Below are 25,071 nucleotides of genomic sequence, written 5' to 3' on the forward strand. Positions count from 1 at the left end.
CATCGAGGAGCATGTGGGAGCCAACATGGGTATCCAGATCCCGCTGTTGGTTATTGACCGGAGAGCGTCTCGGTCATGTCTGCATGTCTCCCGAACCCGTAGGGTCTACACACTTAAGGTTCGGTGACGCTAGGGTTATTAGGAAGACTTGTATGTGATTACCGAAAGTTGTTCGGAGTCCCGGATGAGATCCCGGACGTCACGAGGAGTTCTGAAATGGTCCGGAGGTGAAGTTTTATATATGGGAAGTTGTCATACAGACACCGGAAGAATTCGGGGGCATATCGGTATTGTACCGGGGCCACCGGAGGGGTTCCGGGGGTCCACCGGGAGGGGCCACCCCTCTCGGAGGGCCACATGGGCCGCAAGGGGCAGGGAGCCAGCCCCTGGAGGGCTGGGCGCACCCCCCACCTTGGGCCCATGCGCCTAGGGTTGGGGGGGAAACCCTAAGGGGGCGCCCCCCTTGCTTGGGGGGCAAGTTCCCCCTCCCTGGCCGCCGCCCCCCCCCTCTAGATCCCATCTAGAGGGGCCGGACCCCCTTGCCCCTTCCCCTATAAATAGAGGGGTGAGGGGAGGGCTGCTGGACACAACTCAAGGCGCAGCCCCTCCCCTCCCCAACACCTCTCCTCCTTCGTACGTGCTTGGCGAAGCCCTGTCGGAGTACTGTTGCATCAACAACACCACGCCGTCGTGCTGCCGTTGGAGCAATCTTCCTCAACCTCTCCTTCCTCCTTGCTGGATCAAGACGGAGGAGACGTCGTCTGTCCCGTACGTGTGTTGAACGCGGAGGTGCTGTCCGTTCAGCACTTGGTCATCGGTGATCCGAATCACGACGAGTACGACTCCATCATCACCATCCCCTTGAACGCTTCCGCACTCGATCTACAAGTGGTATGTAGATGCAAACTCACTCCCTTGACTCGTTGCTTAGATGAACTCATAGATGGATCTTGGTGAAACCGTAGGAAAAATTTTAATTTTCTGCAACGTTCCCCAACATACAACACCGGAGCATTCCGGATGGGTGTTCATCAAGTGCTTAAACGATGGGGTATGTGCTCTTTTTAGCTTCGGTTTGTGCTCTCGGATTAGACTAGTGGTGCTAACTTTAAGTTTTATTGTGTAGAATGGATGCAAGTTTTGGTATTGGGAAGAAGAGTACATCGATATATTGATAGAGCGAAATGTAGTGCATGTTCATGCACTTTTAGCTAGCCTAGAGGCTTTAGATGAGACAAGTGCACTTGTTGCTAGATTAGAGGCTAGGCACGATACTACGTGCGAAGAAGCAATAAGGCACGATACTACGTGTGAGGAAGCAACATCGACTTCTGGCTTGAAGAAGAAAGGAGGGTGCAACGTCGAGCCTCCTCCACAGATCAACAATGAGTGCATCGAGAAGGCCCTAACCCAACTCAAGGGAGCAGTTTATGGAAGTTGGGTATCTTCTCAAATGTATTCTTGTGGTTCTTGTTTTCTTTGACCTTGCTTTACTAGTCAAAATGTAATGATGTATTGTCATGTACCAAAAATGAATGATAAAAAAAGTTTAAGGACTTGCAAAGAAATGTGCACACGGACAAGATGCGACCGGGATGCGTCCGCGCGCTGGGCGCACGGCCACCGCATCCCGAAAACTGCCCGGACACGACCCCATCCCCGTACCCAAATGGACAACGGACAAAACAGACGTTCGTTTGGGGTCGCGCGGGTGGAGTTGGCCTAATTTCCTAACCCATACGATGCGGATCATGTTGAGCCTAACTCGATAAACAGTGAACCACACGGGTGGTGCAGCAATGGCAGCAGGTGGCCGTTGGCACGACGCGGCAATAATGCTGCTCCTTTTGCAGCGGGCGAGCCATGCACCAAAGCTATTTTTTTTTAAATAATATTTTTTTTTATTAATTTCCATAAATATTACGCTGAATAAAAAAAATACACCGTCGGTCTGCTGCAGGCCGATTGGATTCCAGTTGGCCTACAGCTGGCCGACTGGCCCCTATCGGCCCACTGTGGGCTGATTGCGTCCTGTCGGTCCACTGTGGGCCGACTGGAGCTAATTGGCTCGCTGTGGGCTAATTGTTTTTGCAAAAAAAAAGTAGGCATAAAAAATATATGTTTAAAAAATGTTAATTATGTAAATAAAAAATGTTAAACGTGTATAAAAAATGTTCCTGATGTATACAAAAAATGTACAATATATATGCAAAAAAGTTGACATAAAAATATGTTTTAAAAAGTGTTATGCATGTATTTAAATATTGTTAAATGTGTGTATAAAAAATGTTCCTTATTTATACAAAAAATATAGAATGTGTATGAAAAAAAGTTGACACCAAAAAAATATGTTTGAAAAGTTGACATTTTTTCAAATACATGATTAAAAATTGTTAAATGTGTGTATAAAAAATGTTCCTTATCTATACAAAAAATATAGAATGTATATGAAAAAAGTTGACACCAAAAGAATATGTTTGAAAAAAAAAATCTAGTTCCATACAAAAAGAGCAACCAAACATACTTAGGTCCGTGATGCTCCCATACTGGATCCGGAGCTGGAACATTTTTTTATACATGTTTAACCTTTCATTCCAATACATGAAACATTTTTGTGTACTCGTTGAACATTTTTTCAAATACATGATTAATTTTTTCAAACATATTTTTTTGGTGTCAATTTTTTTTCATACACATTCTATATTTTTTGTATAGATAAGGAATATATTTATACACACATTTAACTATTTTTAAATACATGATTAACACTTTTTAAAACGTATTTTTTAGTCAACTTTTTTGCATATATATTGTACATTTTTTCTATACATCAGGAACATTTTTTTATACACGTTTAACTTTTTTAATTACATGATTAACATTTTTTAAACATATATTTTTTATGCCTACTTTTTTTGCAAAACAATTAGCCCACAGCGAGCCAATTAGCTCCAGTCGGCCCACAGTGGGCCGACATGACCCAATCAGCCCACAGTGGGCCGACCGGGGCCAGTCGGCCAGCTGTAGGCCGATTGGAATCCAATTGGCCTGCTGTGGGCCGACTAGGCCCAGTCAGCCTGCAGCGGGCCGGGGGTGTATTATTTTTGAAAAAAACTTACCCAGCGTAATATTTATGAAAATTAATTAAAAGAATGTATTATTTAAAAACAATTAGCCGCACCAGACGAAAGAAAGGGAGACAGAGGGAGAGCTCAGGATCACCTTCAGGCTGCGCCAGAGGTTGCCATGTGGGGTCCTGGGCCTATGGGCAGTGAGAGGAAGGAAGATGGGTGGCTAGATGCAAGATTTTGACCAGAGTCCGCATGGTAATCTGGGGACAAATGGATGAACTCTCATGTTTGGCTCCAAATGACTTTGATCCAAGGAGGGAAATGACGTCAACTTGGATTTGCTACATAGTAAGGCTCATCTCAAGGATTATTTTGAGATTTTCCAGATGATTTCTTTCGTCGTCGCCATGTCCAGTTTTTAACTTGGGCCGATTCTGTAATTCAAATTTAGTTTTTGAAATTTACAGCAAGGGTAGTGGGTTGATTTATTTTCTGAAGGTCAAGAATGTGATAGGGAAGAGGATGTTAAATTTTTAAGACTTTTGGAGGTGAGAAAATGCATGTTGTAATAGTTTTCAATTTTCACCCACTTCTAAAATAGTTCACCTCCAAAATTTAGATTTTTTGGGGCAGGTGAGTTCTAAGGTATTAAAAACCTAAAAATGTTGTTAATATGATGTCGAGGAAACTCATATTTTCTTTATATAAACACATGTTTTAGGATTTTAGCAAAAGAGTTGGCCTTTTGGGTTTTAGTTAGAATAAAATGTGATCAATTATTTTTAGGGTTAATATCACAAGTATGACCATGGAGAGTATTTGGTTAGGTTTTGCCACATATTTTTCTTAGTAAATTTTTTACTTGCTTACCAAGCCCGTAAGATTCAAATCGTTAGTGTGTGCACTCCCTCGCTTGTCCTGGGTTCTTTCTCAAGTCAAGCAATCAAGTGAAAATGAAGGCCTGAGTCTGAACAAATCAGCATCCTCTTATATTTGGTTCACACTCGGCCACTTCTATTAAGTGATTTATTCTATGGTGATGGGCACGACGTTTTAGCTTTTGAGATGAACAGTAAATCAAAAACAATTATCAAGTGTTCAAGTGTGCATGACAGTTTTCATGCGAGACATAATAGTTGTAGTTCTGTTTTTCTTTGTATATGTTCGTGTTAGTGCCCACAATTAGTGAGTGACAATTAGTATCTCAGAATTAAGTAAGATCAAATTAGAATCAAATGGTATATTTAAGTTGATAGTTTTTAGTCCATCACCAATGACATAATTTTGACAATTACATTATTTTTTCTGAGCATCAAGGGCTCCCATGATGTGAAATCACATCATGTCTTTATCTACACATTATTTCAATCGAAATTTCCCCTTGGTGTTCTCAAAGACCTGTTCAGCAAGCAGGGCTCCATTCCCATCTGCTCGCTTTATCTCCAGGTTGGCCGTACGGTAGTGCCCAGTTCCTCCGAGAGCATCAGCAATGAAGGCGTCAAATCCAATGGCAACAGCAGCTTCTGCCTTGGCTCCATACACCAGCCTCTGCATTGCAGAATTCAGCATGATTATTACTAGTTAGTAAACAAATTAAGCTACATGCATTCTACAGCAGTAAGGGGCGAACCTTGATCCGGGATAGATGAACGGCGCTAAAACACATTGGACAAGGTTCGCAGGATGCATACATTTCGCAATCCGACAAGTCAATCTTGCCAAGCTTTTTGCAAGCCTAGAGTGAAAGCAAAATACCGATTATTTGATACAGACGATTAAACATTGGAAGTGAACAACAAGAAAACATTAAGTACCAAAATGTAACCAGTAAGCACCAAGTGCATCTAGTTACAGGGTACCTTAAGTACCTCTCTTATTGCAGTTACTTCAGCATGTGCAGTTGGATCGGTGTTCTTCAAAACCATGTTATGGCAACTGACTACCACTTCGTCGTTGCGGACTACGACTGCGCCAAATGGCCGTCCGTGGCCACAGTCGACTGCTCGGTAAGCTTCTTCTACCGCTGTCGATAAGAACTTGTGATCTCTATCTTGTGCAGCTGTTCAAAGAAGCAAAGCATACACAAGCCAGTCTTTTCTTTAAGAAAGAGTGTTTCTCCAATTGCGGAGAATAACAAAGATGTTCATTGGTCAAATACGTTATGTCTTGCAATGCCGTAAGAAGCAGGGAGTACCTTCCGGGTGACCAGGAAATGCAGAAGCAACCGAGGTAGCCCCGTCATTGGACTCCACAACTACAATTTCACAAGAGATTTTCTTGCTTGAGACTTACTTGGTCAAAAGGCAGGATAAAATGAAGTAAAGCACGTGGGTAGAGCAACTTATGAAATGTAGAGAGAAAATTAGCACACATAAACAAACAAGACCGCCATGAACTGAAGAAAGGTTGTGAAAGCGGCAGAGCGTGCGTTCGGGGATACAGGAGTCGGTTCTTGTTTCCTCAGCGGCTCTCGCTCTGTAACTATTTCCCCTCTCGCTTAATGAAAATGACAGGCAGCAAATTGTTGCTTATTCTTGAAAAAAAAAACACCCCGGCTATGCAGGACAGGACAATGGAACACTGACAGCACTCAGCAATCCAGAGACAAAAAGAATTCAGTCCCTCTCGTGTATGGCCTGCTCTACTCTACCAAAATTCAGTGCAGTCTCCTCGGCACACTCCCATTCAGATGTGGAACCAGGAGACTGCCACCCCATCCATCGAGATCCAAGCACACCAACCCAGACCCAGGAGATGACCGGAGCAGAGCGAGAGCGGCAGAGCATACCTTTCGCTTCCTCCATGGCGAGGGATGGCCTGGGAGGAGGAGGGGAGCGGGTCGGCGGAGCGAGGCGACGAGATGCGCGTCGGTCGGCCCTTTCCCTGTCCCGTCCGTCCGTGGGAGTGGGGGAGGAAAGGGAAGAGCTGCTGGCGCTTGGTCGTCGCTCGCCGACGCGGAAGGCTGATGAAGCTGGAGCACCGGTCCACATCAGCGCTAGTACAGAACTAGAACTTCTCACACCAACGACGTGTAATTTTTATCGCTTATCCACTAATATCAAACTTACAATCTTTGAAGCGCCACACCGCATAACCAAATTATCTTTTTCGTTCTACGCTATGCTTCCGGATTGAGATTCACTGACTTGGTAGTCACCAGTGAACAGTGCCGTGACTTGCCCCCGCTCCACACCGTCCGATTTAAAATCGGCGGGCAGATACGCTTGAACAGTATTATTGAATATATGTTTTGAACATGTTTAAAATATATCTTAAAATCGTCACAAGGGCAAATATGTTTTGTCTGAAAACGAAAATTAAATTGGACCGATCATTTAAAATATATAGAAGAATAAAAATTGAACGTCAAAAATACCTCTAACATTGAGAAGGAAAGTCACAATGCTACAGTGTTAGCCTAGTGTAAATAAAAAAGAAAAGTTAGGGATTGTTAGTACATAGTTATTAGGTTGTTTACTGTTGGTATTTACTGTAGATATAAATAATTTAAAATTAATTTTATTTCATCATCAATTTGTTTGTATGTAATTACCATAAATGTACACAGTAGATCATCAATTTGCAAATTAATTTAAATTATTTTAGTCATAATCATATGGATAGAAAGAAGGAAAGTTATGATACTGTGGCTTGTTTAACTTTCCTTCTCAATGTTAGAGGATCCGGTTCCGTGGGATGGGTGGAACTGCAAAAAGCTGCATGCAAGGGGGCCATCCAAAGTGATTAATGAATTAATCTATGAACGTTGCTACACGGACGACACTTCATGCACATACACACATGATGTTTTTTTAAGCATCAGTACAGACACAAGCACTCATATACACGCGCATACACTCATCCCTATGAACGCACACACACACACCCTACCCCTATGAGCACCTCCGAGAGACTGAGTCGGCATATCATCTTGAGATTTATGAAGCCACCATAGGCGTCTCGTTGTCGACGGGAACATCTCCTCCCACTGAAAGCACATCGCCGGAAATCCTGAAATAAATCCAGAAATAATGCGAGCATCAGGATTTGAACCCTGGTGGGTTAGAAATACCACTGTCCACCTAATTATCTCAACCACAAGTTGGTTCGCATACACACACGACGTTGGATATCCCAATGTCCATGCGTCACACCAAAGTGGACAAAGCTATTGGATTAGGCATCGTGCAAAAATCGTCCAAGCATATGTCGTCTCTGAAGTAGTTTCGCTAATCTATCTATGCACCGGAGAAAACTCCACTCTCAGAGTCATATGGACTCAATCGACATAATAATCATCCGAAATGACGATTTTGACCAACATATTTGTCTAGCAAAGCCGCAATATGCCCCATATCATCAAAAATCCAATTGTCAAAAAAATTGAGAGAATTTTTTTTTGATCTTTGTCACATACAAATGCTACGGGTAAATTTTAAGGCAAAAAGGTTAAGCATTTTGGCCTGCGCAAAAAAAAGAAAAACAAGTCGAAGACAAAATGTCACCACGAAATGACAATCCAAATTTGTTTTTTCACCAACGAAACAGGGATGCTCCGTTCCACATGAAAGTTATCAAGCATGCTTGTAACACCAACACAATCATTTTTTAAAACATTTACAATTTTTCTCAGGGTACCGTTCACCCGGGAGCACATGCTCGCGGGAGCCAAAACGCCGCTTCGTCCATATCACCGTAATTTATGGAAGGCATCTCAATTCCAGTCCACGAGGCTCAGTATTTGGAGGTGTAGCCATTGGTTTAGATCATTTCCAGCTGTTTAGCCCCACAGGAGACATTTTTTTTGCCGCTTGGGGGGCTGCCGGCGAAACATTTAGCCTCGGGGTGAAAAATTATCCACTCGTTTCCCCCGCGCCCTCGCCATGTCTCGCGCTCTCGCCCTCGCGGCCCTCTTGCTGCTCGCCCAGGGACGACTCCGCCCTGGCCTCTGTTTTTGCGCATCCAAGCCGCCGACGTCGCCCAGGGCTGACTGCCCCCGGACTCCGTTCCGCCTCAGACTCGCCCCGCTGCATCCGAGTGGCAGTGGCCTCGAGATACTGCTCTCGACCCCGCCTCTGTCGTGCGTCGCTACCACACCGAGTCACCGCTCCTGCCTCAACTCGCCACCGGTGCGGGCCGCCGCGAGCCGTCGGGCTGCTGGCCTGCTGCCTGCGTCTCTGTAGCGAGCTGCCTCGCCACCGGCTTGCCGCCTCGCTGCGGTGACTCGCCACTTTGATCCGCCATACTGCGAGCCACACGTCCACGGCCATGCACGCGTCGCTCCGCCCGGCCGTCGCGCGCTCCTCCTCCGCCCCCGTCCCGTCCGCTCCCTGGCCTCGCCATCTCCCGTCCGCTCCCTGGCTGCAAGCAGGCGACCACGACGCCGAGAAGCTCGACGGCATCATGGCCGACTGGAAGGAGGCCGCGGCCGCTTGGCGCGCCAGGAAGAAGGCGCTGCTCGCACGTGGGCGCGCGGCCGAGGAGGACGCCGTCGAGCTCGCCAAGATGCACCGCCCGGTCGACAACGACAACGACGGCCTGCGGCGCGCGCTCGAGCGGGCGGTGGAGGAGGCCAACGCGCGAGTCGCTCGAGTTCGCCAGCGACGAGAACTCCAAGCTACGCGACGCTGTCGTCGAGAAATAGGACGCCATGGACGAGCTCCCCGCCTCACTGCTCCGGCGCCCTCCCCGCGAGCTCACGCGGCCGCCGTGACGCCCGCGCCCACCCGCCATGACGCCCGCGCTCGCCCGTGCCGCAGCTCCGACGCCCTGCTCGCCGCGCCCGTCCCGTCCGATGCGCGCCTGCTTGCCTCAATGGGTGGGGGATGGGGGAGTGTGCCTTGTGCGACCCAGCACGTGGGTGGCCCTGGAGGAGAGAGAGAGAGAGAGGGAGAGAGAGAGAGGGAGGGAGAGAGAGAGAGAGTAGAGAGGGAGTTGGGACACCGACAGTGGACCTTTTGCATGCAAACAATAGTGTTGGCGTCCCAGCTGCCCCTCGGGGGGCTGGGTTTCGTCTGGGCTCGTCGGCTGTGTTTTTGCTCAAATCCGACGAAAACTGGGCTCTTGAGATGACGAGTGGGAAGAATTTTACTCGCCGGTGGTGAAAAAGTGCCTTGGGGAGGCTTCCTGGGGGGACTAGTGGAGATGCTCTTAGGGGACACCCCATTCGCCAACTACTTGCATAGTTTCACCTCCCTCCTGAACATCCCGCAGCCAACCTCCTCTCCCGCCTGCCAAATAATGACGAACAAATGCATGCGAACAGATGCATGCCAACTGCATGGGGCCTGATACGTCTCCAACGTATCTATAATTTTTGATTGCTCCATGCTACTTTATCTACTATTTTAGGCAATATTGGGCTTTATTATCCACTTTTATATTATTTTTGGGACTAACCTATTAACCGGAGGCCCAGTCCAGATTTGCTGTTTTATGCCTATTTCAGTGTTTTGAGGAAAAGGAATATCAGGCGGAGTCAAAACGGAACGAAATCAACTGGAGAAGTTATTTTTGGAAGGAAAGCTACCGGATGGACTTGGACCCCACGTCAGGAGCCAAGGGAGGTGCTCATGAGGGTGGGGGGTGCCCCCCTGGGCGCGCCCCCCTGCCTCGTGGGGCCCCCGTAGCTCCTCCGACGTACCCCCTGCACCCATATATACCTACTTATCGTAAAACTTCCAAAACAGAACCTAGATCGGGAGTTCCACCGCCGCAAGCCTCCAGAGCCACCAAAAACCAATCGGGACCCTGTTCCGGCACCCTGCCGGAGGGGGATCCCATCACCGGTGGCCATCTTCATCATCCCGGCGCTATCCATGACAAGGAGGGAGTAGTTCACCCTCGGGGCTAAGGGTATGTACCAGTAGCTATGTGTTTGATCTCTCTCTCTCTCGTGTTCTCTCTCGTGTTCCATCTATGGCACGATCTTGATGTATCCCGAGCTTTGCTATTGTAGTTGGATCTTATGATGTTTCTCCCCCTCTACTCTCTTGTGATGAATTGAGTTTCCCCTTTGAAGTTATTTTATCGGATTGAGTCTTTTATGAGAACACTTGATGTATGTCTTGCCGTGATTATCTGTGGTGACAATGGGATATCATGTGCCACTTGATGTATGTTTTGGTGACCAACTTGCGGGTTCCACCCATGAACCTATGCATAGGGGTTGGCACACGTTCTTGACTCTCCGGTAGTAGCTTTAGGGCACTCTTTGAAGTACTTTTATGTTGGTTGGATGAATTTGAGATTGTGTGATGCATATCGTATAACCATGCCCACGGATTCTTGAGGTGACAATGGAGTATCTAGGTGACATTAGGGTTTTGGTTGATTTGTGTCTTAAGGTGTTATTCTAGTATGAACTCTATGATGGATTGAGCGGAAAGAATAGCTTTATGTTATTTTACTACGAACTCTTGAATAGATAGAACAGAAAGGATAACTTTGAGGTGGTTTCGTACCCTACCATAATCTCTATGTTTGTTCTCCGCTATTAGTGGCTTTGGAGTGACTCTTTGTTGCATGTTAAGGGCTTGTTATATGATCTATCTATGTTATTATTGTTGAGAGAACTTGCACTAGTGAAAGTATGAACCCTAGGCCTTGTTTCCTATCATTGGAATACCATTTACGCTCACTTTTATCGCTCCTAATATTTCAGATTACAAAAACCTTTATCTACTATCTATTTTGCACTTGTATCTTCGTCTCTTCGCCGAACTAGTGCACCTATACAATTCACCATTGTATTGGCTATGTTGGGGACACAAGAGACTCTTTGTTATTTGGTTGCAGAGTTGTTTGAGAGAGACCATCTTCATCCTACGCCTCCTACGGATTGATAAACCTTAGGTCATCCACTTGAGGAAAATTTGTTACTGTCCTACAAACCTATGCATTTGCAGGCCCAACAACGTCTACAAGAAGAAGGTTGTGTAGTAGACATCAGGGCCATTTCAGCCATGTTTTCTCACTCATTTTTTCCTCCACCCGCGCCTATAAAAAGGTTGTCATCATATCCGATAGCTCATATCCCTACTTCTCATAGCCTTCACCTCTATCACCACCGCCCCACAACCTCCAACTCACTCCCCGCCCCACAACCTCCAACTCTCTTTGTGTCATGCACAATCTCCACTTTCCCCGCCGCCCACAACCGCTCTTGGAGTAAGAGCAGGATGATGAGTCCACTTTTGCATCCCCTTTATCCATTGTTTCTACACAACAGTGGTAGAAGTTTAATAATTTTATCGCTCACCCACGCCATTTTTGCCTTGCCAAGTTCCCAAAGAAGAAGAGTATTTTGAGCATTGATTGGAAAAACCTAACTCTAGGTGAAAATGATGCTAATTGATGGCATAATAACCTCCCTTATGAAGATAACATTTCGTGGGAACCGATAAAAATAGAAGTTTTACCCACAAAAAATAGAAGTTCCTTATGAAGATGAGATACCTAGCATCTAACATATAAAACCTCCTACACTACCCGCCGTTTCGGCGCCCTCGCGGCTTCAAAATGATCCTGCACGCTCGATTCGCCTCGCTGGCTGTTGGCATCGTACTTTTTATCACCGTGGTAAACATCTGGGCGCTCGTTCTTCTGAACGCCGCGGAATCGGGCTAGAGCGGCTGATGCATGGGCCAGCTTTGCGCGTGGGCCAGCCTGGCAGCCACACTGTGTGTGCGTGCCTGTGTCCGGGTGAAAGCGGGGGCGATCGATCGTGGGTTGCCAGTGGCGTTCCTGGGTTGGCAGGGCGTTTTTTACCGTCCTCGTTTGCACCCAGTGGCGGCGCCTCCGCTTCAGCCGTGGCGGGCCCATCTGTCATTCTCGTGGGTGCGCGGCTTAGAGAAAGCAGCGGGCGAGCGGGCGGCCTGGGCAAGCGGGCACGAGACAAAAGAAAAGGGGAAGCGGCAGTGAGAGAAAAGAGGAAAAGCAGCCAAGACCTAGCCGCCTCCTCTCCTGCCGCCGCCGTCTCGGCCTCGTTCGCCTCCTCTCCTGTTGTCGCCACCGCCTCGGCCTCGGCCGGCCCGTGCTCTCTCGGCGCCCGTCGGCCTCGATCCGGCCTTAGCAGGAGGAGCTCGTCCTCGAGACTCGGCAGGAGGAGCTCACCCTCGAGTAGGACTCAACAGGAGGAGGGGGGCAGCAGCCGCGCCCCATGCTCTCTCGTCGCCCTTGAGGTGAAGGTAATGGATGAAATCCCATGGACGAGCTCGAGCTGGAAGGACGCGGACGGCAGCGGCTTGGACCAACATCGTCCTGGCGGTGCCTTGCCAGTGAGCGCCACACGTGGTGCAGCAGGCGGCAAGCACGGCTTTGGGAGCTGCGCATCAAGCGACGACGACCGCATCTGCTGCCTCCCCTGGCACCGATTTGTTCGTGAGGTGTTCCATGCTGAGGTATGAAGAGACGATGTCCCATCTTCTGCATAAAAATACCATTTCTTTCCTCATTTGATTATTTTGGGATCTATCTCTATGCAACCACTTTTCTAGATTAACTTCACAAAATGGCGGCAACAGTTAGTTGAATGGTTGAAGTAGTAGTCAATTTGGTTCATATGCTTTGAATAAAATTGTGTTCATAGATCATGATATGCACTTTGAATGAAATTGTGTTCAGTATACCAAGGATATTAAGAATTTGATTCATAAATGCAGCCAAGATGTAGAGCGGTGGTCGACGCGGCAGCCTGCTCCCAAGTTGCAAGTGATGTTACCAGATAGCAGTATACCAAGGGTTATAAGAATCTGATTCATAAAATGCAGCCAAGATGCAGAGTAGTGGTCGATGGTGGCGGCCTACTCCCAAGTTGCGGGTGAGAAAGTGATGCGGCAGTTGTTAGTTTGCATACATATTGATCTATTCTGTGAATATTTTGTGAGGTATCCTGATTGGCGTACCACAGGTTGCTAATGCTGTTCAAGCAGGTGCTTGCATGGACATCTTCATGATTACTGATTGTAAATGAACACACGTATCTTCTCTCGAAGTTCTGAGTGTTGAGAGTGGTTTCTCATTGTTTCTATATTCAAATACTGATGAATCAGCACCTCCAAAAGATATGTAAGTTCAGTCATCATCTCTGACTCTGTGCCGTGTAATTCTTTTTATTCAGCAGTCCAACTGCATCTCAACAACTAAAATACAGTATATCATAAGGTGTTTCATCTCTCAAGCCAGTGTTTGGCCTGTGTACAATATTTGCTTCCTCTTTCTAGGGCAGTCAAATTGATAGGATAATGTATGATCATGCTTTGTAGAGAGCTGACCTCACATGGAACGTCCTACCCATCTTAAACTTCACCCAACCTTGTTACACTTGACCCTTTAATTTCCTAGAAAATTTCATCTTTGTGCAAATATTGTTTTATTTGTCATACTCTTATACACTGAAGTTACATTTTGTCCTACAGACTGATGGCCAAAGAAGATTGGGGAAGTTCCACTATGTTCCTACAGACTGTTGGCCAAAAAAGATTGGGGGAAAATAGCTCTGGAGAAGGATTGAGATGAAAATGGGATTGGGATCTCACTTCGCAATGCATTGAAGAATCATGGTAGAACTGTTTATATTGCTGACTAAGATGGCGATTAGGATTTATTGCTTTTTATTAATTTTTATTTTTTTCTACTTTGCTCAGATAATTTATACAGGCTGTTCTTTCTTTAGGAATAACTTGGTTACACAATATACTTGAAGATTGCAGTAGGAACAAAATGCTTAGCAGACCAAACTAATTAGGTAAGCTGAGAACTGATTGGTCTAACCCTAGAATAATTGGTTGCCAGTCATAGAATCATCTTGTACTGTTGTACATAACTAATTTTGACTTGAACTTTGGTGTGGTCGTGTATCTTTGAAGTTTTCTGAAGACAGACTACTCTTGCATCATTATGTGCAACCCACAGGGATCTCACTCGGTGAGACATGCACACCTATGCCACATCTTCACATGTAAGTTTGTTTTGCTTAGCCATGGATAGTGAGGTCCCCCTTTTTACCAGTTCATTTAGTTATTTAATATCAATATCTTTACTCTAGGATTTATATCCTTGCCAACTCTACAATTGTCCATTGCACACTCAAGAGTCTAGATATTAAATTAACTACTTTTGTGATCCCTGGACTATACGAGTCAATAGAGCTGATGTTCCTCAGTATTTCTGGATTGCCCATTTTTCAGCTGAGTTAAGGCTTTTCCTATTGTCTGCAAATGAAAATTATTTTTTGTACCCCTGGTAATGATAAAAGAAGAGTTTGCCCTTTCCCTTTGTAAAATTTTCCGCACACGATGTTGTCGAGGATGATTTCAGAATTTATATGCTCATTGTTTCCATTACATCTTTCCCCATTAACTGATATTAGACAGTGGTCTATTAATGTTGCACCTGACTCTGTTTTCCAAGGAAATACGAATGAAGTTATAGTACTTGCAAACTGCGACTCCTCTTCGCTGAACAAGAAAAGTAAAAATGATAACATATCAGGCAGTAAAATTACATGGCTGATCTCTGTTTTGTGCATGTTAGGTGAGCATTATGAATTGTTCTACTTCCCTTAAGAGAGTGTACTTTCCTCTAATCAGATGCTCACTTATATTTCTGGAATAAACAAATCTTTTGGGATGTAACCTGTTCTTAGTTTTGATGCCTTACCGTCTGCCTTCTCCTCTCCTTTATGTTGTTTTTTCTAAATTATTTGTCTAGGCTACTACCATAACTTGTTGGTTTAGTTTAGGGTGTGTAGGAAGAATTTGCAGATGAATCATGCTATATGGTTTAGGCATGCACATGGCCACTAATAATCACAAAAAATTGATATTTGATGAAGCCATCATCATGTCATGTAATTACTTGCAGAACAACTATATTGTTTTTTGGGGCGGTAAAGATAGGACTCTGTAACTCATGTGAGTGTTGTTTGATTATGTACTTTTTCAAGCGTGTGGATGTCGTTGGCATGTTTAGTATACGCACGAAGATATGCAAAGTGTAAAATGGTTTCCTGGGAACGTCAGATTTTTGCTCCTGGGAACAAACAAACTGTTCGTCAGGGAGTGATCACCCCACCGAACGTTTTTGCTGGATCTGGGGGAGGAGCTGGAGCGAACGATTCGCCCCAGGCCCCCATGCAAACAGTTGCCCCTGCAGGCAAAAACAAAACCCTGACCGGGCCTTTACAACCTCCAATTAGGCCAAAAAATGGCCCAGTTTTTTGTGACGCCTCAACACTTGGGTCATCACTCGAGGTTATCGCTTTTGAGTTTTAGGTGATATTTTTTAATTGATTTTTGGGAAATCATGATGCTAAATATATGAAATGTGTTAGTTAGCTAATCTATTGGCTCTTTGGTGTGTATGATGACATGATGGCAATGAAAATACATTTTCAAACTGATAGTCTTGTAGTTTAATTTTGACAGAGTATAGGACCATACTCAATATCTTCCGCTTTGTGTATGATGGCGGCTTTTCTTGCTTATAGTAATCAGCTAAATAAATATGTGGGCATTTGAAAATATCTTTGCAATTAGGCCAGGCGCGAGAAAAAATTCAAAGACGATGATCTCTTTTGGTGTATTTCCGTTCTCTCTGTTCCAAATCTTCTTGTTTGGATGCCACTGGCACACCACATGCTGTTCTGAAGATATCATGCTATGGGACTTTTCAGCAGAATCAAAACAAAAGGAAGCTATGGTGTTACTTGCATCTCGGTTTTCACATTCTTCCCAGGTTTTACAAAAACATAAACATGATTGGATGGGCGTCCTTGCCGGCGACCTTGCTATCTCCAACCCATCCACAGGTATTGCAGCTCCTTCTATCCAATTTATTCACTTTTCGTCCACTCTGCTGTAATTTGGTGGTTGAAATCAATTCGTCTGGATAGGGAGGAGCAATTCACTAATCATTTACACTATGAATACTTCATTTTATTTCATGTATAATCTGTATAAGAAAGAGAAGTGGGGTAGCTCCTTCGTTTCAGTGCTTTAGCCTGAAAAATATTTAGTTTCCCTTAGATAATTTGAGTGATGCTAATATGATAGTTAATCATATAACCTCCATTTCATGTATAACATTACTTGAAAATTTATAGCATGTGGATCACCACAAAGAATAATCTCCCTTTAGATAAATTTGAGTGGGTACCCATTTGATAGTTAATCAATTATGCTAATAACGAGGGCGTCCGGACCAATCTGCCTGCCTCCAAGAGCGCCTTTTTCTAGGGGTATCATGACAACCTGTGTATTTCCTGTGATAGGTCGATGTAGTAGATCTGAATTTATGGGATTGGTTCTGAAATTTGGGATTCGGTGACTCTGCGTTTTAGAGTAGCGGCATAAAGCTATAAGAATACCCATGTTCTGAATTTATCTTTAGCCTATGCTTCAGTTCAGGTGCATTCTTCTTGATTGTAGTCGGAGGTTGTGTTGTTGCTCCTGCGATAAGTTGTTATTTGGATTTACGGTATTAAGTTACTGCTTTCTCTATTTTTTTTGTTTGGTGCTTGTCTTGCCATAGAAATTGCGCACCTGAACATGCCCTCTTTTTGTACCATTTTTGTCGTGCCTACGTCAGTTTCACATATCTAAATATGTGTGATCTGGTCACCTTAGGTTGAGTTACATGCATTCTGTTGCACACACTTTTTTCGATCTATTTCGCCCTATAGGATGCATTTGTTTTTCTTAGTTGTTCTCCTTTTGTTCTAGTGCCATTTTCGTAACTGGGATCATAACACTCGCTCTTTTTTGGCTGTAATATATGGTCACCCAGAAAATACCAAAGGAAGTAGCTTGTCGTTTGAATATCCCAAGCATGGACTGGTGGGACTACAGTTTGGCAAACAACGCTTCACTAGCTAGGACAGAGTATGACGAACAATCACATGACATCTGCATCTTGATCAACATGGATACAAGAAATTTCTCCTAAAAATGGGACTTGAGGTTGGTACGGATGTCCTGCTTACATTCAAGATGAATGTTGGCAATGATCTGTACATGATAGTTTGCTTCGATGACATCTGAGAGGTTTATAGGTCCTAATTGAGGTTGTCTTTAGTTGGTACGGATGTGGTTGGTACAGATGTCCTGCTTACATTCAATATGAACGTTGGCAATGATCTGTACATGATAGTTTGCTTCGATGACATCTGAGAGGTTTATAGGTCCTAATTGAGGCTGTCTTCAGTTCATTAGTTTTTATCTCTGCTATGTTAGCTCTTTTGTGAGGGTCCAATTTGCTGACCACCTTAGAAGAAACACGCTTCAACTATTTCTAAAGCACTTAGATCAAAAGATTTTCTTATGTTAGGAGGTTTCCATCCAATCTTCTGAAGATAGTTTGTTGATATATGTGATCATGTACCATGTGTTCCATTGCATATGATAACTTTGTAGTGGACATATGTGGCCAAATATCTATACTGAAACATCTTGAGAAATCATCAGGGATATGAATGAGAATGGAGTAAGAAATTGTGATACACCTTCTTTTAGGTGCATTTTCATTCAGATGGTGATCCAGGTTTGTTGGCACAGTACATGCTAACCACCAATTTGTTTTCTTATCTTTAGTACAAGGCTTTACCAAACTATCAATTGAAGTGCAGGTCAACCAAAACTTCATATACATAGGCTGAAAGATGAAAACTAAAGACCATGGAGAAGATCACACCATCTTTATCCCAGGAAAAAGAACTGCATGGTCACTTGACTTTACAGACAACACGCTACACTATTAACTTTGGTTTAACTGATCGACAATGCCTCTTTGTTATTAGTTATATACTAAGGAACATGCATGTGAGTATATACTTAGGCTATGTGTGTGAGACTAGATTGTTAACATAATACTCTTAGTGAACCCCTTATTTATGTTGTTCGTATGCTTTGGAGACTACAGCTGACATCCTCGACAGAAATACCTCCTTAACAATCGTTCCCGCTTTTATTTACTTGAAATTGTTTCTCTGCTCTAGGTGCAAGGATCTGGGATAGGTGTATTTAGTTTTGCTATGGCGATGTCACATGTAAATTAAACCATATGTTGTGTTCTGCATTCTGTGCCATTGCCTGTGGTCATTATGTATTTCCTAAGAAAGTATGCTCGGTGTTGTTTGTAAGTTGGATCTTCCTAAAAACCAGAGGATGTATTTTTCACAGGAAATAAACTTTGTATTGTCAAACTTAGTTGAATAACTCCCAGATTTTATCTACTTCGCTGTTTTCGTGACACTCATAGGCTGTTTGATAATAGGCCTAAAAACCTAGATGTCTGATAATAGGCCTGAAAAGCAAGATGTTTGATAATAGGCCTATAAACCAAGATAAACTGATGTTTTCACACCTTTGCTTTGCATCTGTGTTGACCAGAAGAAATTGCTTACAGCGTACCTTTCTTACAAAACCTTTCCTCTGCAATTGTATTAAGTTACTTTTGATACCAAACTTTTGTTCTAACCTCATTAGCAAACCTGATGACCTGATCCAATTACTTACCTGTGTAAAGTGCAAACTTGTGTGCTCACTACCTATTCTTCTCTTACTGGAGATGCATTCACCTGCGTTCCATTCAAGTAACAGATATATGTTGTTAATTATATTCATGGTAGATAGATGTTGTTAATTCTATTCATGGTGATTGCCGGCATAGTTAACTTATCCTTTGTGTAGTATGATTATTATACACACTCTTTCCATTTCTATTTTCCCCTCCTAAGCCATTTATTTTGTCTACCGCAGGTTGCTTGGTGTCCTCTCATCGTGTCTATTGGTGCAGTATCACATATCCTCTCTCGAAGAGATGAGATAAGGATTACATGGCTACCAACAACCCACCTCACCTATAATGGAAGACATCCTGATTCATTGTTGCAAGCTAGAGAACAATAACTATCATGTTGGTGATTTCCTTGATATATGGTTCTACAAGTGTGTCATATGGACCAATGAAAGCAAAGATATTCCGGAGATAATAACTATATGGGCTACTCCAAATGGTCTGAGAGTGGAACCAACACCTTTTATAGGCCTTCAAGTACCTGTGTGGAAGTCTATCATGCAAGCATTATCCGACGACTGACACTCTGCTTTTTCGTACATATCCTCTGAAGACCATGATCAGACTAAGAAGATGCCTAAATATGTTGTGAGGCTGCCTATATATAAGTGTATTTCTGTAAATTGATATCATTCGTTCTACTATCTGTAAACCAATTTAAGTCATTCTACTATCTGCAATACAATCTCCATTACTTTATCTTTTCATCTACGTTTCTTACTTATTCTTCACTAACATTGCTTCTAATTGGCTTCTTGCCCCATTGGCGCAACCGGGTCATCTAGTGAGAGTAAAACATCAAAGATTGTGCATTGAATAAAACATAAAAAGTACCGGGGCAAAAACCTACTAAAGCATACAGATTTCTTAAACATTAAGATAAATGGGTAAAATAATCCAATTCATTTCTCAAAAGATTGAGGGGGAATGGATATATTAATTCCAGTTCCAGATAATAAATGGAGTTGAATCCTCGTCATGATGATCATCATGCATACATGTTCAAACCAAGTCAGGAAGAACTTGTTGGGCTAATCTTGCCGGAGATGGCTGCAAGTAGTAACGAGCTGGAAGTGGAAGGGGAAATATATCTTCATCCTTCAAGGTATCTTGCTAGCTCCTTGGCCCCTCCTTCATCATCTTTGTAGCCTTCCGCTTCGTCATAGTCAAAGGGGTCCAAACATGTCAAGGGCATCTGTCTCATCGTCTCTGTCATCATTATATAGAGATCAAGGCCCACGACGCAAATATACCGGCTGAAATCACAAGAGATGACGTGGTTGATGTCAAGGCTGCCAAAATAGTCTGCAAGACAAGTGGAGGTCTCGATGGTGTTATTCCGCATGTTGATCGCGAGAAAATAGTGTGCACATGTTGGGATGAACTTCCATATTCTCTGGCTCTCGTGGCACTCGTCAAGCGCGACGTAGACAATCACTAGTAGAAAAAGGATCTAATGTGCAGCTTAATAGTCTCGGTTTGTATCGGAGCCGGCACTAATGGAACCATTAGTGCCGGTTCCAACGGCTAGGTGGGCGGCGCTCGTTATTACCGGTTCGTGGTGAACCTTTAGTACCGGTTCGTGCCACGAACCGGTACTAAAGAGGTGGTGACCTTTAGTACGGGTTGGTGGCTCCAACCGGTACTAAAGGGGTGTGCTGCCACCCGCAGTGCACAATGTTTAGTCCAAGCTCGCTAGTTGAGAGGACACATCGGTTTATAAACCCCGCCGCGACTGCCATGTCGAGCTCCTCTCTAAGTAGGCCTTTGTGGGCCTATTGCAAGTCTTCTGCCCTGTGGACCCTACCAGGCCGTACGGGCCTGCATCCTGGCCCAACTAGAGGTTGGGTTTCTAGTCGTATGCAGGCCATGCCGGCCCAGTAGATGGGCTGTTTTTATTTTATTTAAAAAATGAAAAAAATCATTTAGACCACGGCGCCTCGTGCCACGTGGTGGCCCTTTACTGCCGGTTCGTGCTGAAACGGGACTAAAGGGGGGCCTTTAGTTCCCACACTTTAGTGCCGCTTGCAGCAACCGGCACTAAATGCCCCTACAAACCGGTAATATAGCCCCATTTTCTACTAGTGAATATCATGATCGTTTGTACTCAAAAGAGGGTACATGGGGGTTAAGTCTTTTCGGAGGTTGCAAAATCCATTGAGCCCCCAAAGAGTCTCGAGGCGGAGCTCATACTCTTTCTCCCACCCCATGTCAGGGTCCAACAATCTCCACACCGTCATGGTGCGGTCCTTGAGGTCCACGTGCTCGAGGAAGCCGTCGATGGAGACCAACTTGATGATGGAGTCCTGGACGACGTGCATGGTGCGGTAGCATTCCGGTTGCGCCACCCGGGAGTTGCTGCGTCGGTGATCTTCTCCAGGCAACTTTGGAGGAAACGGAAAGAAGCCAAACTCCAGCATAGGGTCGTCAATGGTGTCGTTGCTGAATAAGGTGTCCAAGAGGCAGTACGTGACGCCACGCAGGAGATCCACCCACTAGCCGATACCGTTGAACGAAAACACCACAATGGGTTGGAACACGCGCATGTCGATGCAAGACTTATTTGGGAATGTAGCTTTCTTGACCTCAGACGAGGGCGGCAAGGACGAGGAGGCGGGCCGCCACAGCAGGAGAGCATCTTGCTCCTCTCCACCACTGGCGTCGTCCGCCAACTTGCCCGCAAGGACTAGGGCAAAGTCCTCACCATGGCGTGGCCGTGCGATGAGCATGTGAACGGTGAGGACTGTGAACCTCTGTGACGCCCCCGATTCAATCGTACACTAATCATACACGCAAATGTGTACGATCAAGATCAGGGACTCACGGGAAGATATCACAACACAACTCTAGACACAAATTAAAATAATACAAGCTTTATATTACAAGCCAGGGGCCTTGAGGGCTCAAATACATAAGCTCAAAAACACAAGAGTCAGCAGAAGCAACAATATCTGAGTACAAACATAAGTTAAACAAGTTTGCCTTAAGAAGGCTAGCACAAAAGCAACAACGATCGAAAAGGCAAGGCCTCCTGCCTGGGAGCTTCCTAACTACTCCTGGTCGTCGGTGGCCTCCACGTAGTAGTAGACACCCTGGGGTTGTAGTAGTCGTCGGTGGTGTCGTCTGGATCCTGGGTTCCACCATCTGGTTGCATCATCCGAGAAGAATGGAAAGAGGTGAAAAAGGGGGAGCAAAGCAACCGTGAGTACTCATCCAAAGTACTCGCAAGCAAGGATCTACACTACATATGCAACATTATCAAAGGAAGGCTGTATATGTGGACTGGGCTGCAGAAATGCCAGAGTAGAGGGGAGAGCCTAGCCTATCGAAGACTAGCATCTTCAAGCAGCTCCAAGCATCTTGCAGCATCAGAAGAGAGATAAGAGTAGCATAGGTAAAGTAGTAGTAGTGGTGTTATCAACCTCGGCCAGAGATCCTTTCTAGACTCCCTGCGAGAAAGCAATCCCAGAGCCATACTATCCAGTTATCATCTCAAGTATCCAGTTCTAGTTGTATCGATCGGGATACAACTCCAAGTGTCCGTTACCGTAGGACAGGCTATCGATAGATGTTTTCTTCCCTGCAGGGGTGCACCGACTTACCCACCACGCTCGATTAACTCCGGCCGGACACACTTTCCTGGGTCATGCCCGGCCTCGGCCAAACAATACGCCGCAACCCGGCCTAGGCTTAATAGAGAGGTCAGCACGCCGGACTAAACCTATGCCCCCAGGGGTCATGGGCCATCTCCCCGGGAACTCCTGCACCTTGCGTGGGCGGCCGGTGAGCAGACCTAGCTACCTCCTTCAACAAGGTAGGTGCTTACACAGTCCAACCCGGCGCGCGCCGCTCAGTCGCTGACGTCTAATAAGCTTCGGCTGATGCATACGACGCAGAACGCCCATACTATGCCCATGTGATGGTTAGTGCTATCAGGCCAGAGGCCCCTCGGATTAAATATCCAAATCGTAGTGGATTAGGAACGTGCGGTAACAAACAGAGACTCACGAAAGATGTGACCCCGTTGCCCCGTCTCGAGGACTTGCGGCAAGGGCTAAGAATGCCCGGCCATGCCTCGTAATTATCTCTCGGGCACCTTCCAGGTCAACCCGTCTCCACATCACTCGCAATTATGCTCGCGCGGGCACCCCTCAGGGTCGACCCGTCTTTAGTAACATGGTTCAGTGTAAAGTCATAGTGACCATAGTAACCGTGTGTCCAAACATCAAGGGGAAAACCCGAGGAATCACCCCCGGTGAATTCCACTCGATGTAATCATCAAGGTGAATGTAAGAGGAATCACCCCCGAGGTTCACACTTGAGGGGTTGCACGACAGAGTCGTATCGGAAGTGGTTAAGGCGGAATCACCCTCGATGACCACGGCCGCATAGCTACACTACAGGGTTAACATCAGAATTGCTGTAGAGGTCTCACCCTCGGCACTCGATAGTAACCCAACAGTGTCGAGCAACTAAGGGGAAAGTGATGTGTGGTGCCGGGGCCTGGTCTTCGATCCCGTTGATCGAGTCTTCGATGATGAAGCAGGGGCAACAAGGACAAGGTGGGGGTCACTGATGGATCACTAACCAACCTATACTAAGCAGTTTAGGATAAGCAGGTAAGTAACAATAAGCAGGTTACAAAAGCAGGCTATGCATCAGAATAAGAGCAAACAATAACAGTAGCAAAATCTAATGCAAGCATGAGAGAATGGAATGGGCGATATCGGGATGATCAAAAGGGGGGGCTTGCCTAGTTGCTCAGACAAGGAGGGTCGTCGGTGACGTAGTCGAACATAGTGGCATCGACAGCCATCTCGGGGTCTACCGGAAAGAAGTAACGGAGAGGGAACACAATAAATAACAGAGCAATCAAAGCATCTTAAAGCATAACATGGTAAAACGCGGTGCTAGGAGCGATCTAACGCAGTGCCAGGTGATACACACGAAGAGGGAAAACATCCAGGAATGTTTTCCCGGTTCCGGACGTCTATCAGACAGATGAACCGGAGGGGAAAGGTTCGAGGTTTGCTAAGCTAGGGGTGTGTGGCGGATGAACATACCGCATATTCGGATTCGTCTCATCGTTCTGAGCAACTTTCATGTAGAAAACATTTTCATCCGAGCTACGGTTTATTTTCTATTAATTTTCAAAGTTTAAACAATTTCCTGGATTTATTTATATTAAGAGAAATGGAATATGACGTCAGCATGATGTAGAGGTGATGTCAGCAGTCAACAGGACGGTTGACTGGGGTCAAACCTGACCTTTGGTCCAGTGGGACCCACTGGTCAGTGATTGGACTAATTAGCCATTGTTAACTGGACTAATCTAATACTAATTATTAAGCGGGGCCCACTGTCAGTGTCTAATTGATGAATAGATTAATTAATCAATTTAATTAACAAATTTTCTGTTTATCTAAAACGTTTTATTGACTCGGCCCCACATGTTAGTGGGTTGACTCAGTCAACGGCTCAGCTGGGCCCACCCGTCAGTGGCTCAGCGGGCCCCATACGTCAGCGCCAGGTCAGCCTCGCCGGCGTCGGCGCTGGAAGGGCTCCGAAGAGCCTCCCGCGGCGGCGCACGTCGGGAGAGGGGTCGGGTTTCACGCATAGGGGGGTTTCCGGGGTCGTAGCTAGGTGCGTTCGACGCGGTTCGACGTCGCACGCAAGATGGAGGCGACGGCCGGGGCCAGGAACGACCGGAACGGCGCCGACGACGAGTAGAAACGGCGCCGGAGTACGGCCGTGAGCGGGTTCAGCGTTAGAGCGCGCGAGCGGCCAAACTAACCAACTAGGCGGGGTCTACGGCGCTCCAGGAGCTCGCCGGAGCTACTAGCTCGAGCGGAGAAGCTCGGTGGCGAGCCATACGACGGAAATGGTGGACGGCGGAGCTCGGCTTGTGGGCGAGCTAGCTACGGCGAAAGGCACGGTGCGAGGAGAGGAAAGGAGGAAGGGAGGAGCTCACCGGGCGGCCAAGAAAGGCCCGTGCGAGCTTAGGAGCAGCAGCATTGGACGGAGACGACGGCGGGCGCCGGCAACCGACAAGGAGAGGTGAGGTCGATCCCGAGCGTGCCGTCGTTCCCGAGCTCGATGACAAGGTGTAGTCGAGGGAGCCGAGCGAGGCGGAGCGGTAGGGCGCGTCGACGAGGCGATCGGGAGGCGGTGGTCGCGGGATCGACGGCGGCGCGTCGACGACCGCGCATGGGCGAACAAGACAGAGAAGAAGAGGGGTGAACGAGGGGGAGCGAGGGGGGGCGAACGGATGAGGAGGCCAGGGGGAGGAGAGGTGGATCTTTATCCACCCGCGGCGCCTGTAGCGGCGTGGTCGGCGAGGTGGGTTCAATGGCGACGGCGGGCGTGCCTCGGTTGCTTGAACAGAGAACAGGGGGCGGAGGAGGCCGTGGTGGAGTGGGCTCTA

General features: G+C 46.0%; 1 protein-coding gene and 1 long non-coding RNA gene across 10 annotated transcripts; one reads left to right on the forward strand and one right to left on the reverse strand.

Moving 5' to 3' along the window:
- Window positions 1-4,273: 4,273 nt before the first annotated feature.
- LOC123117609 (guanosine deaminase) lies at window positions 4,274-6,082 on the reverse strand. The gene is made up of 5 exons (XM_044538329.1): window positions 5,860-6,082; window positions 5,266-5,325; window positions 4,940-5,130; window positions 4,702-4,806; window positions 4,274-4,619 (listed from the first exon to the last, which is right to left on the reverse strand). The coding sequence occupies exons 1-5, from the start codon at window positions 6,059-6,061 to the stop codon at window positions 4,431-4,433; spliced, it is 747 nt and encodes a 248-aa protein (XP_044394264.1). The 5' UTR covers window positions 6,062-6,082; the 3' UTR covers window positions 4,274-4,430.
- A 5,881-nt stretch (window positions 6,083-11,963) lies between these two features.
- On the forward strand, window positions 11,964-19,346 carry LOC123114147 (uncharacterized). Of its 9 annotated transcripts, none has more exons than XR_006456433.1 (8): window positions 11,964-12,472; window positions 12,734-12,891; window positions 12,982-13,139; window positions 13,490-13,633; window positions 13,718-13,818; window positions 13,940-15,882; window positions 16,860-17,032; window positions 18,830-19,346. It is a non-coding gene; the product is annotated as an uncharacterized lncRNA (long non-coding RNA). The 9 variants fall into 9 exon arrangements; XR_006456432.1 differs by having other exon boundaries at window positions 13,747-13,818; XR_006456434.1 differs by having other exon boundaries at window positions 13,490-14,606; window positions 15,611-15,882.
- Window positions 19,347-25,071: the final 5,725 nt, after the last annotated feature.

This window comes from Triticum aestivum, chromosome 5B, assembly GCF_018294505.1.
Source record: "Triticum aestivum cultivar Chinese Spring chromosome 5B, IWGSC CS RefSeq v2.1, whole genome shotgun sequence".
Classification (NCBI taxonomy): domain Eukaryota; kingdom Viridiplantae; phylum Streptophyta; class Magnoliopsida; order Poales; family Poaceae; genus Triticum; species Triticum aestivum.